Source organism: Sebastes fasciatus, chromosome 24, assembly GCF_043250625.1.
Source record: "Sebastes fasciatus isolate fSebFas1 chromosome 24, fSebFas1.pri, whole genome shotgun sequence".
NCBI classification, from domain to species: Eukaryota; Metazoa; Chordata; class Actinopteri; order Perciformes; family Sebastidae; genus Sebastes; species Sebastes fasciatus.
In genome coordinates this window covers 12,772,694-12,790,169 of record NC_133818.1, presented here as the reverse complement: position 1 = coordinate 12,790,169, position 17,476 = coordinate 12,772,694, and the positions used below count along the sequence as shown (strand labels likewise).

General features: G+C 38.8%; 2 protein-coding genes across 7 annotated transcripts in view; one reads left to right on the top strand and one right to left on the bottom strand.

Annotated features, from left to right (window-relative positions):
- Nucleotides 1-130: 130 nt before the first annotated feature.
- On the top strand, nucleotides 131-5,907 carry LOC141763207 (uncharacterized). Of its 4 annotated transcripts, XM_074627688.1 has the most exons (5): nucleotides 132-837; nucleotides 2,864-3,187; nucleotides 3,338-3,499; nucleotides 3,581-3,615; nucleotides 3,694-5,907. In XM_074627688.1, the coding sequence occupies exons 1-5, from the start codon at nucleotides 732-734 to the stop codon at nucleotides 4,039-4,041; spliced, it is 975 nt and encodes a 324-aa protein (XP_074483789.1). In that variant the 5' UTR covers nucleotides 132-731; the 3' UTR covers nucleotides 4,042-5,907. The 4 variants fall into 4 exon arrangements, with proteins under 4 accessions (XP_074483788.1, XP_074483786.1, XP_074483789.1 ...); XM_074627687.1 differs by having other exon boundaries at nucleotides 131-837; nucleotides 3,581-5,907; XM_074627686.1 differs by having other exon boundaries at nucleotides 3,338-3,615.
- Nucleotides 5,908-12,662: 6,755 nt separating this feature from the next.
- Nucleotides 12,663-17,476, bottom strand: part of LOC141763209 (OX-2 membrane glycoprotein-like) — a 58,957-nt gene continuing 54,143 nt past the window's right edge. For all 3 annotated transcript variants that reach the window (XM_074627689.1, XM_074627692.1, XM_074627691.1), the window contains exon 8: nucleotides 12,663-14,633. In XM_074627689.1, coding sequence (XP_074483790.1) covers nucleotides 14,629-14,633 — 5 coding nt within the window. In that variant the 3' untranslated portion in view covers nucleotides 12,663-14,628. The remainder of the gene's footprint in view (nucleotides 14,634-17,476) is intronic.

Genomic DNA, 17,476 nt, shown 5'->3' with positions numbered 1-17,476 from the left:
CCCTCTAGAGCCACAGAAGACATTATACAAAGGGCTCTCTGTGACAAATACACTGAACTTGATGTGTAAAACTGTCGGAGTGGTCCTTTAAACCTGATTGAGGCTGACTCATTGACAGGCAAGCAGTCCACACGCTGACAGCAACCACACACATCAACAGGGTGGGCATTGAAAGAGGCCACAGCGTCCCCATCTCCCCTCCAGTGCACTGCTCATCCTCCTCTGAAAACCACACCACTGTGCACAAGGTCGCACAAGTTTGCAGGAGACGCAGACGTCGAAGATGAAAGGAAGGGAGAAAGAGGGGAGGAAGTCAAGCTTGAAGAGAGAGAGAGAGAGAGAGAGGGTGTGTGAACCACAGACACTGAGTGATGAAGAAGTCGCTGTCAAGGTGCACAGACTGAAACAAGACTCGGAAATGAAAAGACTGTGAGAGAGGAAGATTGTAGTGAAGATCTTTGCTTTATGTATGTATTGTAGCAGGGTCGGCACCTGGATCAGTGGGAAACCCCTAATCTGAGATGTTTTACTGCAGAATTTAGAGAAGCGAGACCACCCACCGACCTTCTCCCCCCTCCAGTGCACTCTACCTTAAAGGGGAAAGGTAGGGAGCGAGTACAAAGAGGAAGCAGCATGCAGCTCCAACCTCAGCCTCAGCACTTCTCTGTTTTGTTCAACTAAATAATGATGTGCTCGGAGGAACATTTCCCACTTGGATTGACCACTGGAAGATGACGGGACGTTTTCTGAGGGTGCCCATCATGAGGCCTCACCGCTGCTGGGCCGTCCTGCAAGTGTCCATCTTGGCCGGGCTGCTTCTCACCTTAAACGCTGACGGTAAGTTTTTGCATATTTTGCTATCTCAGTATTTGTGTTGTGTTACCTTTTCTTCCTCTGTAGGTCTGTAATGTGTTTAATCAGGACTTTTGGACTAAAAAGTCAGCTTTTGTGACCGCTATCCAAATTCTACGGTGAAGGCTGGAAGCCTGATTTCTTTAAAGGTTATGAACTCCCTTACTAAAAATAAGTTTATTCAAGTGTGCTATTAGTATACTTCTTTTAAACTTAAAATAAGAGAGTATACTTTCAGTTTACGTTTTATGTACTTATCAGAGATATACTTAACAAAAGTATACATAAGTATACTTGGCTCATTCTGACAAGTATACAGAAAAGTCTAAGAATACTTGGCTCATACTGACAAGTATACAGAAAAGTTGAAGTATACTTGGCTCATACGGACAAGTATACAGAAAAGTCTAAGTATATTTGGCTCATACGGACAAGTATACAGAAAAGTCTAAGTATACTTGGCTCATACAGACAAGTATACAGAAAAGTTGAAGTTTACTTGGCTCATACTGACAAGTATACAGAAAAGTCATTTGATTGCGATATAATTAAGAACAGTATAATTAAGTATTCTTTTCCTATAGGCCTACAGAAAGGGATACTTGGCTTGTGGTTGTGCTAACTTTTTGATAGTGTAGCCTACAGTATTAAAGTGTGAGTGTACATGTCTACACAGGATTTAGATAGAAAATACAATGCTAAGTATACAGTTTTTAAAAGGTTGGAGTTGGCGTATAGTCATTTCCTAACGGTGTAAAAGCCGTAACGGATATCGGGACAATGTTATTCTTCATTGAACACACACCACATAATAATCTTATTATGTACTTAACTGACAAGTAAAGATAACTGCAAAATGTTGGTTTCAGATGCTAAAAATAATACTTTCGGGTAATATCTTCCACATGTTTTTCGTAAGTGGGAGCTCGATGGAATCAATTTCATACCAACATAAAAGAGTCAGAAATATTTTTAAAAAACAATTTTTTTTCTAGAACTTACTCATTAGCTTCATCATCGTCGTCTACCCACTTCATGTTCCTGTTTTCTATAATTTCCCGGTTGTAATACGTCCTGGTGTGATTTCTTAATAGTAAAATAGAAGAATGGTTGTGTGAATGACTTTATTTACTGCCATCAACCCCACTGTTATTCATGTGTTCAAGTCAACACTGTGGTTTCCTTGTGCCTTAAATGTTTCTTTGTGGTTTGAGGCCAGAGGAGGTATTATTTAATTGTGACTCACGTTGGTGGCAGTGAGAAACCAAACATCTAAAAGTGGACGAAGCAAAATCATTGTCATTCATGTTAAATATTACCTCTATGTTACAGCAGTAGTTAATAAAAAATACCAAAATAAACCATTAAAAAAAGCATTGGTTTATATGAAAAGTGCATCATCAGGAAGCTGAGAGCAGATTTTATTTGCTAACATTTTGCAGATACATATTTTTCACAGCTCAGCGACGAGCCCAGTTGTCACGGAAACATATTTAAATTTCCAGTTTTACGGAGCACTCATGTGATGACTGAAAGCTCCAGAACAGCTACTAAATTGAGCTTGTGGTGAGGGTTGTAACTGCTGTTTTCTAAGGTCAAGAATGAACTCTAGATCAACATGCATGAACAGAGGAATATCCGGTGTTAAATTGAGACACAAGTGTTGCAGATTTTGTGATTTACGCAAAGTAACTTGAGGTTAAAGTTCCCCTTGATATGCTGTATTTAGGTGGGGTTTACTCTCAGTTCCTTCTCATGCAAATTGTGTTTCCATGAAATGAAATGTCAGTTTCAGTTTGTTTAATTAGTTTTTTAGTATACTTGGCTTATAGGCCCACGGTCTTGAAGTTGAACTTATTTTAGCTGGCGTTACCCAAACAGATATTAAAGTGCATTCTAATGTCATATTCTGTTATCATGCTGGTATCAGATTAAATTGCTACAACACACCTGTAAAGGAAGGATGAATTAACCCATTCTGTATGTGTTTGTTGTTATTTTTCTTTTACAGATAAAGAATCAGATTGTGAAGTTGTACTTAAAGTACATCGTAACACGACTTATGGAGCTCTACTTGGAGAAGACCTTAAGATTGACTGCACTGTTGCTTTCTGCAACAATTCACCACCAACAGTCACCTGGTATAAAGTTAATACAACTTTTGTTCCCGTCAACGTCAGCAGCAGCAGCCACATTAAAACAGAGTGGGAACTTTTAAAAAAATTAGAAGGGAGATCAATTTTGATCTTCCAAAAACTACTCAGAAGCGACTCAGGAGTGTATCAGTGTGGAGATGGAGGCAGTGTGAGTCATAACATCAACGTCAATGTCCATGGTGAGTTTGTATCTATACTTGACTGAACTTACCCAAGAAATGTTCACGCTGCACAGCTCATATTTCTAACTGCTACTGACTAATAAATGAACAAAAGCTCTATCTTCATATCGTATAGACTTAAGATAACCGCTCTGTGTTGTGTTATAGATGATGGCAAGCGTACCAACGTGACACAGGAGAACAACACAACTGTGGATTCTGAGCCCACCGTAGTAGATCTGTGGAAGTACATGTACGTTGCTCCTGGGATTGTTGCATTCGTCATCATAGTGATAATTATATCCGTCGTCTCAATGCGAGGGTGTAAAGGTGAGGTGTTGAATAAACATGCCATACAGGACATGATTGTGACTCTAAAAGCAGTAATTTCACCAAAATGTCATCATGCAGGGAAACCAAAGAAAGTGACAACAACTGAAAATCAGGTAAGACATTTCAAACTTACATCCAATTTTTTTTTTAGTACTTCAAACATTTTAACGCAAAATGCTTTTTTTTTACAGTACATGGCAATCCCCATGGCCGAGCAACCCTTCCGACAGCCCTCGCCAAGAGGAAGCCCCTCTGCGCCGCCATCTCGGAGGTCAACCCGGAGGGAGACGCCGCCCTCACAGCCCGATGAGCCGCCATTACCGAGAGGCAATGAGATCGTTTACGGCAAGGTGAAAGAGAAAAGAGGGAGACGGGGGAACGCGGCGGCGGACGAGGGGGGTTCTGTTGTGTACGCTGCCCTCAACCATCAGCTTCCAGCGGTGGCTGCTGCCCGGCCGCGGAGGCCGCAGGAGGAAACTTCAGAGTACGCGGCTATCCGTGTTAAAGACCCATCACCCACCAGACTAAACTATTACTAAAAACTGCTCTATATCACAACATGACGATGCTCCATCCCACCTGACACTCTAAAGACTTGCCCTATGCTAAAATTAGCATCTTAATCTTTAAAGGCCCTGCACACCTGCACAGGTGTTTTTCCAGTTGAAGTTGGGCGGAGCTGTGCTGGGAATTTGTGAGGTCATCATGTACCAATAAGAACGGGTGCACTCAAAACGTGTCGAATTTAAATGGGGTGCAACCGAGCAGGTGTGGTTTCCACTCCATTTCAATTCAGCCAGAAGACCAAAAACAACAAGGTACTCACTGTTCAGCTAAGGTTGCCTTGTTTGCATCATAAAACAGTAAAACGCTGTATTCGTTTGCTTACCCGGAAATCTTACTAACATAATCCCACTAGATTCACGCTGTAGGATTTCTTCAAATCATACAAGTTTGTGAGCAACCAGACAGCAGGTGCGTTATTCAACACTCGCAAAACTCGGCAAGTTAAAGGATAAGGCTTGTGATATTCTGTATTTTTCTTATTGTCAACAAATCCTATTAAACAACCAACATTGAGTTGATCTTACTAAAAAGTATTGTCTTTGTATCCAAAACCTGATATGACTTATTCCTGTGAGTCAATGGCGCATACACCGTCATGCCAGCCGATTAGACTGTTGTCAGGCCATTAAATAGGTGTTATTGGTTGCTAGAAGCACCATAGATGTGGGTCAGTAGGGGCCTACTACACCCCCTAGTAGGTTTTTATCTTCTATTCACATGGTAGATCAGCAAATGAAGGTATAAAAGAACAAGACAGCGACTTCTAGCGACCGTAGTAATTATGACTGGAGTAGAAGCGGAAGTCAGGTGCTGAACACAGAGTTTTCACTTATAGTTGCTGGGTTTCGCATCCTGTGTGAAACCAATAACATGTAATTGTCTTTGTGTTCACAAGCATTAAGTTTCACTTTTAGAACATAGTTATTTTAAGCCAACATTGTTTTCCCCCCTAAACTTGTGTTGTGTTTTTGTTTGCCTAAACCTAAAGAAGCTGTTTGTGTTCAAAACGTAACGTTTCATTCAGTTTTTAAACGTGTTAGAACGTGTTGCTTTTAAGTTTTGCTTTCACTTTTACAAAGTAGTAGGCCCCTATTGACCCACATCTATGGGGCTTATAGCGACCGATAATGCCCATTTAATGGCCTGATAACAGTTGCACCAAATGTGTATTAATCTGCAGCTGATTCACCATTTACTCCTGTTTGAGTAACATCTGCTAAAACCTACAGTGCCAAGCTGTTTTAGGAACTGGAAATCAATCCATATATTTGTGATCCATTCTTAAAGTTCTTTAGTTTGGTGAGAGCCAATGTGCTTGGGGCCACAGACACAGGAAGTACTGTGAGATGGACTAATGTCGTGTTGGATTTTCATATTTCATTGGATTTGTTGACAATAAGAAAAATATAGAATTACACCAGCCTTATCCTCTAACATTAGAGGCCAAAAGCAGCCCAGCGCCATCTCTAACCGAACTAAATGTATTTTTTACAGAATTTTCTGTCTTCAACTATTATGGATTTGTTTGTGATCTTGGTTTGAATGTTTTGTGTCATGCACTCCCTGTGGGTTAAAACTGTGACCTTTTGCTGTTGCATATCCACGACTTGAATTCAATTACATCTGTTATCGATAATGGTTTCATGAGCTTAGAACTATTGACTCATTTTCTGACTATATGAATGACGAATGAGCTTCTGTAATTTTCACAATATTTATATAATTGTTGTGTTTCTTCAACTGGGGAAGTCGAGAATGTAATAATAACCTCATCGTTTTGTGCAATCAAATAATGTGTATAACTGTTTGATTTCAAGATTATATGACGCCATCATTCACTGCTGACTCGCTTTTGTGTTTGTTCTGTAAAACAATCTAATGTCCTGGAGGCAAACATGTTTACACGAAAACCCCAGAAAGTTTCAGGTGGTGAGAAAAAAGTGTGTTCGCCTAAAATGTCGTTTTCTGTGCTGTGGTATGTATGTTGAGAGTAATGGGGGGGTTGCGTAAACCAAAGACCACGGTAGTAACAAACAGGAAGTAAATCATTTACTGTGATATCTAGAGCAGATCTGTAGTGATTGTAGAGGTGGATAGCTGCTCTTTGAAGTGGTTCCACCATGAAACTCAACTACTGCCTGACCATCCTTCATGTGTCTATGTCAGGGGTGCACACACTTTTTCAGCATGCAAGCTACTTATAAAATGACCAAGTCAAAATGATCTACCTACTATAAAAATGCAAAACATATATTTATTTATAAATATATTGAGTATTCTTTATATGTACAATATATGTTGGTGTACCTTGCATAACTGCATGAACCCATATTGTACAATATAACTCTGTACATTCTTTGTCATTACCTTACTCTGATGACTTGCACTGAATGGAATCAGCCAGGGATGCATAGTCCGGACAGTAGCTGCTGATAGCCAGCCTCAAGCACACTTCCAAATGATCATCAGTCAAGGTGGAACGGTATTTGGACTTAATAATCTTCATGTGGGAAAAGGCTGACTCGCATAAATAAGTGGAGCCGAATAATGCAGTCAAGGAGGTAGCACATTTCCTCATGTTGGGGTACTTTTCCTCTGTGAGTAAGTTCCAGAACTGTCCATGAGCCCTGGACTTAAGCTGAATGTCAGCTTGTAGTGTCAAAATCTCATCCTCCACTCCAGATGAGTTCAGGTGAAACAGTGTTGCAATTTTTGATGCAAGTGAATCAGCCTCAGCATCTTCCCGAAAAGGGTAGCACATGAATGTAGCGACTGGCTCCAGTAAAACAAAGTCTTGAAAGCGTCTGTCAAACTCTGACAGACAGTTCTCAATCTGCTCTGATAGGCTGATGTCTATTTTTAAAAAATTTTTTTTTTTTTTTTTAATGCCATGCGATCTACCCACACTACCTTTGCGATCGACCGGTAGATCGCGATCGACGTATTGGGCACCCCTGGTCTATGTTAACGGCGCTCCTTTTCCTCACTTTGGATGCTGATGGTAAGTTTCTGTTATTCCATCTACATCACTCCCTTTTAATCTGAGCAGGTCTTTGTTTCTCTGTCGCTATAAGTTACATATTCACGAATAGGAATCAGATAAATCATGTTTTGCATGTTATAAAGACTGAAAAGGTTTAAAATATTATGACTATACGTCACACAGAGCAGGCGTACAGACACACCCAAAGAGTCGACAGTGCAGCTTTAAAACTCAACAAGGAAATAAACTAGATTGAATGTGAATGTGGTTGGAATAAATGTAATTCCTATAGGGAAAAAATAAAAGACACGAGCAAACATGTCATAAATGTACAGCCTTGAAAAAAAACAATAAATAAAAACAATGAATGTCTGTTAAACTGACAAAATGTCAAATTCTAAAATAGGTTTTTAATGTTATAATGCAGATATTAGTTTACTGTTTGCAACTCAGGAGTACGTGTGGATGCAAATTAATAAGCCATACTTCTTATACAACAATTTCAGGCAGTAGAAATTACATAGCAGCCACATTTAAACAGAGTGGGAACGTTTAAACGTTCAGAACGGAGGTCGTTTTTGATGTTTCAAAAAAGAAGCGACTCAGGTGTGTATCAGTGTGAAGGTGGAGTCAGTGTGAGTCATGACATCACTGTCAATGGTGAGTGTGTCTCTCTCCCAATGGGGTCAAAAACAAACATTTTCCAACATGAATGAACCTTTCATACATCCATAATGAAAAATAATAATGCTTCTTTGACGCTTAATGAAATGTTTTCTATTTTTTATCTTCCAGCAATTGACTACTTCTGGCCGTATGTGTGCCGGGGTTGTCTGGATCACGGTGTTCGTCATCTTAATGCTAACTTTATGTGTCGCATCGAGGTGTAGGTGTAAAGGTGAGGATTTTAGATTTTTACATACAGTGATTGTTCAGCAGCAGAGGCACTCATGACGGTCTCATCTGAAAAACAAAACAATAAGAATAATATGAGAACAGTAACTGATCTTTAGGAAAATCCAGGAACACACCGAGCCGCCAGCCCTCCCATGATGCCTTGCCTGCCACCCATATCTATGACAACGACCCAAGTCTGCGCCTTGAAATCAATCAAAGTTCAAATGATTCATATCAAAATGTCTCACATTAATTTCAAGATTTAGTAACCTGATTTATTCACATTTTTACTCATTTGTGTTATGTTTTTGTATTTTTATGTCATATAATTTGGGAATTATTGATTGGCATTTAATGGCCTTAAAATAATCTTTTTTATTTATTTTTTTTACATTGACAATATATCATCTTCATAATGTTTACTGTGGTGAATAACGTTTGCTGTTGACTCCATTCTGTGCCTTTGTATTCCTGTAAATCAAGCTGCAATAAACAGAAGTGAAATTTCCTCGCATGAGAAACCGCTATTGTTGAGATTTGATATCGTGTGAGTGCAAAATGTCACAGGTAAATAGTTTTGCTTCCTGTACAGACAACCGACTTTCTTCACACGTCCGGTGCAGACCCTTTTTTTAAGATGTGATTGTGTTTACACCTCTGTTCCTTATGAACTTTTGATGTCAACCAAAGTAGCTTTTCTTTTCTTCTCGGGTACAGTATCTGTTATGCATTTGGGGGCAGACAGACTGTCGACTGAGGAAACAAACAGGAAGCAGAATTAAACCACACGTCACATAAATTCATGTAAAAACAAGGCTGGAAGTTGTTTTACAGTAAAGAATATAACTCATGCAGGCTAATTTAACAAAGCTTTTAAGCCTAAAACAAGAGGGATAACTAGCCGACCACATGATTAACAAACTAATTAACAAGAGTGAGGCCTAAGAAGTACTGCTTTCAGCTAAATGCTAACATATCTTAGCGTGTTTAGAACATTTGCTAATTAGAACTAAACATCATTACAGTCGAGGATAATAGGAATCAGTTATACAAGCATTCGGTCACAAGCTAAAGTAGCCTAATGGACAAGTGAAGTTTCGTCTAAATAACGCTCCAAATAACGCTAAATGTTGGCGAGGAAAAACTGGCATGGCCATTTTCAAAGAGGTCCCTTGACCTTTGACCTCCTGATATGTGACTGAAAATGGGTTCTATGGGTACCTACAAGCCTCCCCTTTGCAGACATGCCCACTTTATGATAATCACATGCAGTATAAATGTGTTATTTTCGCCTATTCTAAAGTGGTGTATTTGAATATTTAGTCCCTATAGTAGCCATTTCATTGTAGTGAGACCATTTCTTGAAACTGTAGAAATCCATTATGTTAAACCCTTATACACTTTTCCAATTTAGTTAATTAATTCATGTTTATTTCTGATTAATGACCAACTTGGCAGAGCGCCCATCTCAAATTAATGTTCAGGCACCCAGCTTTCAGATGATGTAGCTTTCTACCAGCTCATTTTGCAAAACCAATAATGCGTTAAGCCTTTAACACGGGTGAATGTTAGTTTAGCTGACAGGATTAGCAAAACTTAGTACAAAAATGTATCACATTATTTACTGATGTGCACAAAATTAGCACATATACTGTATGTTAAGTTTGAAATTTAAAATGCATTACAGTAAGGCAGGTTAATTCATTATTAAACATCCGTTTCTGCACATCAAACTCAATCATTTGTTGAATGCTGATGTCGTTGCAGGGAGAGTTGCAACACCTGAACATTTTCCATCCTGTGATTTCGACACTGAAACTAGTCCAAGGTGCTAATGGATTACTGTCTTCCATATTTCAGTATGACTCACCTTTAACAAACAGGTGTTGAAGCACATGTTTGGAGCACGCAGACAGTGGGGGGAAAAACGTCTTGTGGTTCTATTTCAGCTCATCACAAGATCAACTCTCTCTCCCACCCTGAATCCAGGAAATGACACCTTTCACTTCAGACCGAAACCAGCTACAGTGTCAGAGACAAATGAACCAAAAGAAAACAGTATTTGTCACATATCAAAATATAATGGGATGTAAAATAATTAGGATTAAATAAAAGCATTACTGGAAAAACATTTTTAGGTTTAGTTCTGAAATGAGAGAGAAAGAACCAAATGCTATTATCATCCTAATGTAATAAGCAGGGCCAGCTCTAGCCCTTTTGGTGCCCCTAAAATAAATAACTGTATTTATTATAATTTTTAAATTAAAATCACTACAAATACAATTTAAATCACTGCAATTTACACTTTTAATAACAAATAAGTGCAGCCAGGAAGATGAAAAAGTGCGAGAAAGAGAGTTACAGAGGTGAAAAGTGTATTTATTTATTTATTTGTTCATGTGTTATCTCATGCAGAAAGTGCACCCAACGGCATTTTAAATATTATTATTATTTTATTTATATTTTTTATTTTTTTGGAGGGCGACCAGCAACCCCCTGAAGATATATTTACCTATTTATAGAGGTATACGCCTATATGGCCTATGCCTTATGCCGACCCTGGTAATAAGCCTGACATCATACAACATTTATATTTATAATTAACACTAAATGAGCTGCATCTTGATTTTTTTAGTTTAAATGTGTGATTTTGTGGCAACAAAGCTGTAACCACATTGATTGTCTGATAATGTCTGGCAGACCTTTATCATCTACAGAATCTGCAGGTCAAAGGAGAGCTGGTTAAATTGCCAAAACACACAATTCAAAACTGATATTGTTAACTGAGTGGAGAGTGAAGCAACGGCAGTATAGGAGTTGTTGGCCGTACAGTGCAGGGCTGCATGAAGAGCACGAGGAGCAGCGTGGCCTGTGGGATGTGTGCTATACCTCTGTGGTTTCGAAAGTGCTAAAAGCAGACGTACATCGCTGCATTGCGTGCACAATATGGTACAGGCAATCACACACACTTGCACAAACACCCCACCCAAAGAAGTGCATCGCCCACCACCCCAGTGCCACATGCTTTAGTGTTACAAACGAGGAAGTAAAATAACTGAGTACAGGGCTGTTTCCAGCTGTTAATAGATGTCAACATCTTTAACAGCTGTGCAAGTTTCTTTGTTATTTTATGTCGATGTGGAGAAATTGTGCATAAAATATCAATTAAAGCTGAATGGTACAAAGGGAAAACTTGGGAACTCTCACTTTAAAGTAAATTAAACATCACCATCTAGTGGTGTAAAAGCAAAACTCCTGATTCTGAACTAAGAAAGGAACTGGCCATATATTTTATAGTCTTATTATTATTTCCTACCAGTCTGACCCCATTGGCATTAAAAGCCACAGAGGGAACAAAAACAAAGGGATTTTATTGTGAAGTCCGCTCAAGGTTAGCAGTTTCCTCCAGATAAGCCTCTATGTTTTTATTAAAAGTCAAATTATTTGCTTTAATGACTTCACTGATAACAATCAAAAAAATAAATATGTCAAGTGCTCTTCAAGTAACAAAGGAACTTACCCTTTCCTGTCTTTGTGAAGAAACTGTAAGGGAAACAAAATGTCTATTTTCATGAAAGATGTTTGTGGAAAAAGTTACAATGGTTTAATATCAGACTGCAGAGTTCATTTCCAAAACAGGATGAATTCAAAAGGGATGAATGAAATCATTATTTCCTACCAGTGTGACTCCACAAACATTACAAAAATACATTTGTGCTTTTACGATGAAGTCTTTTTCACCATTTATCAAATACGGTTACATAATTCAACCATTTGTCCGTTACTTTTGAATAACTATTTACAACATGTATATGTTACTCTAAGCTGACTATTTCAAACGTTTATCCGTTTATTTTAGCTATCTATTTCAAGTGCTTTCCTATTACTTTTAGTTAACTATCTCAATCGTTTAGCGATATACTTTTATGCCAGCTAACTATTTCAAACATACATCCATTAGGCCTACTTTTAACTATTTTAATAAATATTTTGTAATAATATTTGTAATATTTTTTATTAACTTTTAACTAACTAATAAGTGTCAAACTAACTATAGTAGTAGTCATATGTCATTTAAATTTTTTGGAGCAAAGTTACTCCACAATCTTTACACATGCCCCTTGGTAAGAGCAGAAGAACCCCTGGTCGGGAATCACTGACTTACACCATGAGACCAACAGCTTTCCAAAATCATTTTAAGGAACAATAAAAGCAATTGCATCCTGTGGATTTGAGGTTGAACTCATGGCGTGCTTAAAAATTGTTTTTCAAATGATTGTTTTGGCATGAAACTCAAATTCATCCATGACTCACAACTGGCTCAGTCACCTGAAACAACAATTGAACTGGATGTGTGTTAATTTGAGGCTATTTTAAGCTTTATATCTTTGCATTGGTTAGTCATAGATCATTTAAAAAAAAAAAAAAAAAAGGCATGCCGTTATCCTACTCACGAGGTCTGAGAATGAAATAGTAAAGTCACTGGAGTGGGCTGTGGTGGAACTGAGTTTCCTATTGTGTAAGGATTTGGTGAGGTTACAGTACCACCCACAGTCTTCATACATCACAACCCAACTATGTCTAAAGAATCCAAGCTAGTTCGGAGAGTTCAGTGACACATTTTAAGGTATTATTCGTGAGAAAACATCCGATATTCGTACTCAATATCTTCAAAACACAGATAATAAAAACAAGCAGTGAAACAAAAGCAGATTGTATTTTAAATCAACTTCAGATTTATCTCAGCACCAGTTCAGCTCTACTAAAAAGTTGAATACTGTTCAAAACACTGTTGACACATGATTATTAAAATGAAAGAAAATTAAACAGCAGGTAGACATCTTAGCTAAGTTTTTTTTTTAACTTCAATGTAGGCATTTATTAACATTTATATAATCCTCTTTATATACAGATAATTGACTTTACTGTAAAACCATCCAAAAGCTGTTTAATTGTTAATAAAAAATATTTTTTTGTCCTGATAAATGAGATATTAATGAGATTTTCTACAAAATTGTACTGTACACAGCCCATGTAGGCCTATATCAATATTTTCCCAAATAAAAAGTTAAATTCTAACACTGGTGCTCCCTACAGAGCGGCTCTGTAAGTCATGAAATACTGTACAACAATGCCACAACATACACACACAGTACAAACGTCTCCGTACACACACGCACGCACAAACAGTGATTCAGAGCTGCAGGGTTTATCGTTTGGGCGGTGTTAACCACCGAGCGAGCGCATGAGAGGTTACAGGTCGACCACCCTTCTCTGTCCCGCACAACACAGCAGCTATAAATAACAAACCTTTCATTATTCTCCACTCAAACCCATCCTTTCAGTCTGAGTCACACCAGGGTTGGTTCACTAAAAGTCAGATTTTAGCCTCAGTCCCCCTTGTGTCTTTTGGATTTCCTGTAACTTGTAAGTGAAGTTCAAAATTGTCACGGCGTCCTTTTAATCATTTCTAGTTTAGAAAAATGGTTGTTTCATTGACAACCACAAATAGAGGGTTTTTAGGTGACGTAGCACCCTGTGGTGGGCAGTTTGATGGTCCGCAGCAATCAGGCCAAGAACTCCAAAGTTTCAGCCACCTTAAACGCCCTGAAAAACTATTTTTCTCATCATTACTCGGAGTGATGGAGAAAAAATGTTCTCCCAAAGTTTGTTTTTTTTCCTTTGAGATATTTCTGCGTCGTCACATTTGTCCGTGCACTAATCCGCATTGTGCAAAGTGTCAATTAAAATCTTATGTTGCCAGATCACAGTCAAATCTGATCAAACCTCACTCAGACCTGATGATGATTAGCTGAGCTTTAGAGCATTAAACTAAACACCTAATCAACTTTAAATTTGGCTTATTTAGCCATGCAAAATTAATGTCATATAGAAAGAATTATTAAAATGTAAACAATGTTTTAAAGAGCTTTAAAATAATAAAGAAAAAGTTTTTTTAAGGCAACATTTGTGTTGTTTTTGAATGGGAACTAATCAATTCTTCAATTTTTTTGATATATTTAAAGGTGCAATGTGTAGGCTCTGGCGGCATCTAGTGGTATGGTTGCAGATTACAACCAGCTGAAACTTCTCCCGTGTGCCAAGAAAAACAACATTAACCGACGTGAAAACGCAAATCTAGAGCCAGTGTTTGTTTTGTCTGTTCGAGGCTACTGCAGAAAACATACATATTAATTTAAATATATTCAGTTTCTGCCAATAGATCCCCTTAAATGTTACTCACTGTTCGTTTAAATTTAGTAGATTTTCTTAATAAGCTACACAACAAAGTCCAAAACACCAACTGAGCAAACTCTACTCAAGCTATCAAACTAAATTTTAAAAATATATATAACTTTTCACACTCTTCAACATCTGACAATTTACCTTCCACACATACTGCAACATTTCATCAATCATCAAAGCAACTTTTCTAACGTTAGTGTAATATCTGGCATTAAATAATGTGGTTTTTAGCTCGGTTTACTTTGCAGTAAATGTCAAGATAAATATGTGTCTGCTCTAGCAGGATCTTCCCAGCTCATAGAAGCAGAACCAGCAGTTCTGTGAAAAGCTCTGTTCCCGTCCGCGGAGCTGGAGGGCACGGTGCTGAGCAGATAGGTCAGGCTCAGAGCTCCGCTGGACCGTCATCAAAGCAGCAGTGACGTCGGCCTCCAAATCAGTCTGGGCAGGAAGAGAGAGAGAGACACAGTTAGTTGGTCAGCTTTGTCCCACGAAACTTTCCACATTTTGTTTCCCATTTTACAGTAATCAACGCGAATCCTTCCTCAGCAGTCTGCATGTCCTGTCCGCCTGTGACATCCTTTTCCTGACAGCACACCACTGAGATTTCACCGGTAAAAAAGGTCGAGCACTAAGAGTGTGACAGGAGGACATCAGGTCGCTACGGTTGCCTTCAGGTGACGTTAAAATGCAAAAGGCTCTCTCTAGAGCCAGTGTTTGGTTACGACATTCTGGATTACTGTAGAAACATTGCGGAGCAACATGATGGACTCCGTGAAGAGGACCCACTACCTACGTAGATATGAAGGGCTCATTCTAAGCGAACGAAAACACAACGATTCTTAGTTTCAGGTGATTATACACTAATGAAAACATAGTTATGAATATTGTATGTTGCTGTTCCTTTAAGGGCGGCAATAAGGCAGGAAATCATACTGTTGTTTCTACAGTTTCACCCAGTGATGAATGAGAGTTTCTCAAGGCAACAATGTCCCAACATCATGAAGGCAGAGGTTGCATTCACTTGCTACAAATCCCACACAGGAATGCAAAAATCAACACAGCAAGCGCACACACGTCTGTATCCCCGACTCCCATCGAAAAAGAACACATGCACAAAAATAGTGAAACATTGCAGGAATTCCTCAGCCGTGATGAAGTGCCTGCCACCACGCCTCGACGTACATGTGGCAGCAATGTGAGTTATTTAGCGGTCAGCCTATAGTGGTGAAGCTGAGTCGACACATGTAGCCTAAATGCCAATTAGAGCGAGAGTGACCTGGGAGAACCTGGAAAATCAATCAACACTGCAGAGGCCAGAAAGTGTTTCTGAAAAAGAAAGTGCAGGTGCCTCTTTCATCATGTTTTCCTACCTCTAATCTCTAAGGAGCCATCAGTGTTACGCTCAGTTTCTGCCCACATGGCCGGATGTGGTCACTCCCCCGTACTTCCTGTGGTGCTACAGATTAAAAGGTGCCACCATAAACATTGGCTGAATGAATGCCTCTTATCTGAGGTTAACTTGCTGCCCTTGTAGCTGTGCCACCATCGCACTTTATACAGTAGTCTGTACATCTACAACCGGCCACACCAAAAGAAAACATTGGAAACAGAGACACAAATAGACGAGCAGCATTTTACTGGAAGAACCTCAGGCCTTGGCCCGACTTCCCAGTCGTGATTGAAGGCTGAATTACGCCCACCCATTCAGAGGGAACCACAAACGCCTAGCTGTGGCCGGCTTGCGGTTCAACTTCAGCCACAGACATCACAACTTTTCAGTGGGTTTCTCTACAGCTGAACATCTCAGACACATTTTAAATGCACTACACTGTGTCTCTAAATCGATAGCTTAAAGGGTCAGTTCACCCAAATTACCAAAAAAAGCATATATTCCCCTCTTACCTCTAGTGGAATCAAAGCCATACAGAGTTTTGGTTTGATGTATGATGGAGGGAGGTAATATTCAGAGAACAAACTCTGAATTTAGGAGAAAAAAAACTTGAATATTCTCGGAGGTTATAGTCACAAATATGCGAGAAAAAAACTCAGAAATTCTCTGAGATTATAAAGTCACAAATTTATGAGAGACAATATAATTTTTTTTTGTTTTTTTTGTAAAGGAACCACATCGCTTTACTTTGCAAGGTTAGATCAACCTCATCACACCACAGACTCTGACGTTAAACACGCAAAATACAATATATTAATGACATTAGTATTTATTTATGTTCATAAAATAACACAGAACATGAAACCACGTTTTTTTCTCATAAATTTAATCTCAGAGAATATTCAACTTGTTTTCTCGTAAATTTGTGATTTAATTTAATTGAATTTACCACTTAAATCTTGCAAATTCTGAGGTTTTTTCTCCCCCCTCACTCAACTCCGTAATTATTTTAAATGATTACTTTAAATAAGTTTTCATATAGGGACTTTTTCTTTGGTAGAAAGTAGTTCAGAAGACCTATCCTCCATACTAACCAGGACTGTTTCTGGAACTTTTAAGTGTAATTTTTCAATTAATTCTTAGAGATCTTTATTTCAAAATGAGGCAAATGAAACCAAAATGATCTGCATGGCTAGAAACCACTTGAGGTAAGAGAGAGAATATGTTTTTTTGTATCTCAGCTGAACCAATCCGTTAACCGGAACTAATTTTTTTTCATTGTGTATCGCCGGCCATTGCGTTATTGTTAAATTTGATGGTAATATTGATGTTAATCCACATTGGATCAGAGGTGTGAAACACTGTCGTTGTCCAGTGTGTGAGTAATAATTACAAAACGCTCTCTGTGTGTTATGATGCCTTTAAAAAAGCCTTGAAAGATGTGACAAAATGCATGAGGTCAGCTCCAAATAAGGACAGAGGCATCACAGCTCTCTTGCCTTAAACTGCAATCTGAATCACATCACAGTAAACGCCTGTGTTCCTGACACATCTCGGCCAAGCCGAGACTGGGAGATACAGTATGTGTGTGTCTGTACAGTCGAGTGTTGTTATCAACTGCGCAGGCGCTCAATTTTGTCACCGCTCCCTCCTCTAACGTCTGTCTTCCCCCCACAGTCCAAAGGATTAGACAGAGAAAGAAGGTCTTTTCTTCTGGGCTGCTAAGTCACGACAATCAGCACAACCACTTGTTATTCTGCTCAGGATCCACGGAGTTGGAAAATGAGGAAAGACTTTCAAGTAATGTGGAAAGTCTCCTCAGAACAATCTATTTCTGCAGTGACCCAGCTGCCAGCTATTCAAGATATCCCACAGATGCTTGAGCAAGTTC

What these genes read in the sequence shown, in the direction of transcription:
- LOC141763207 (XM_074627685.1), top strand. Translation starts at nt 732, where the DNA reads ATGACGGGACGTTTTCTGAGGGTGCCCATCATGAGGCCTCACCGCTGC. An exon ending in TCTCACCTTAAACGCTGACG is followed by an intron (nt 838 to 2,863) that starts GTAAGTTTTTGC and finishes TTTCTTTTACAG; the next exon opens with ATAAAGAATCAGATTGTGAA. An exon ending in CATCAACGTCAATGTCCATG is followed by an intron (nt 3,188 to 3,337) that starts GTGAGTTTGTAT and finishes GTTGTGTTATAG; the next exon opens with ATGATGGCAAGCGTACCAAC.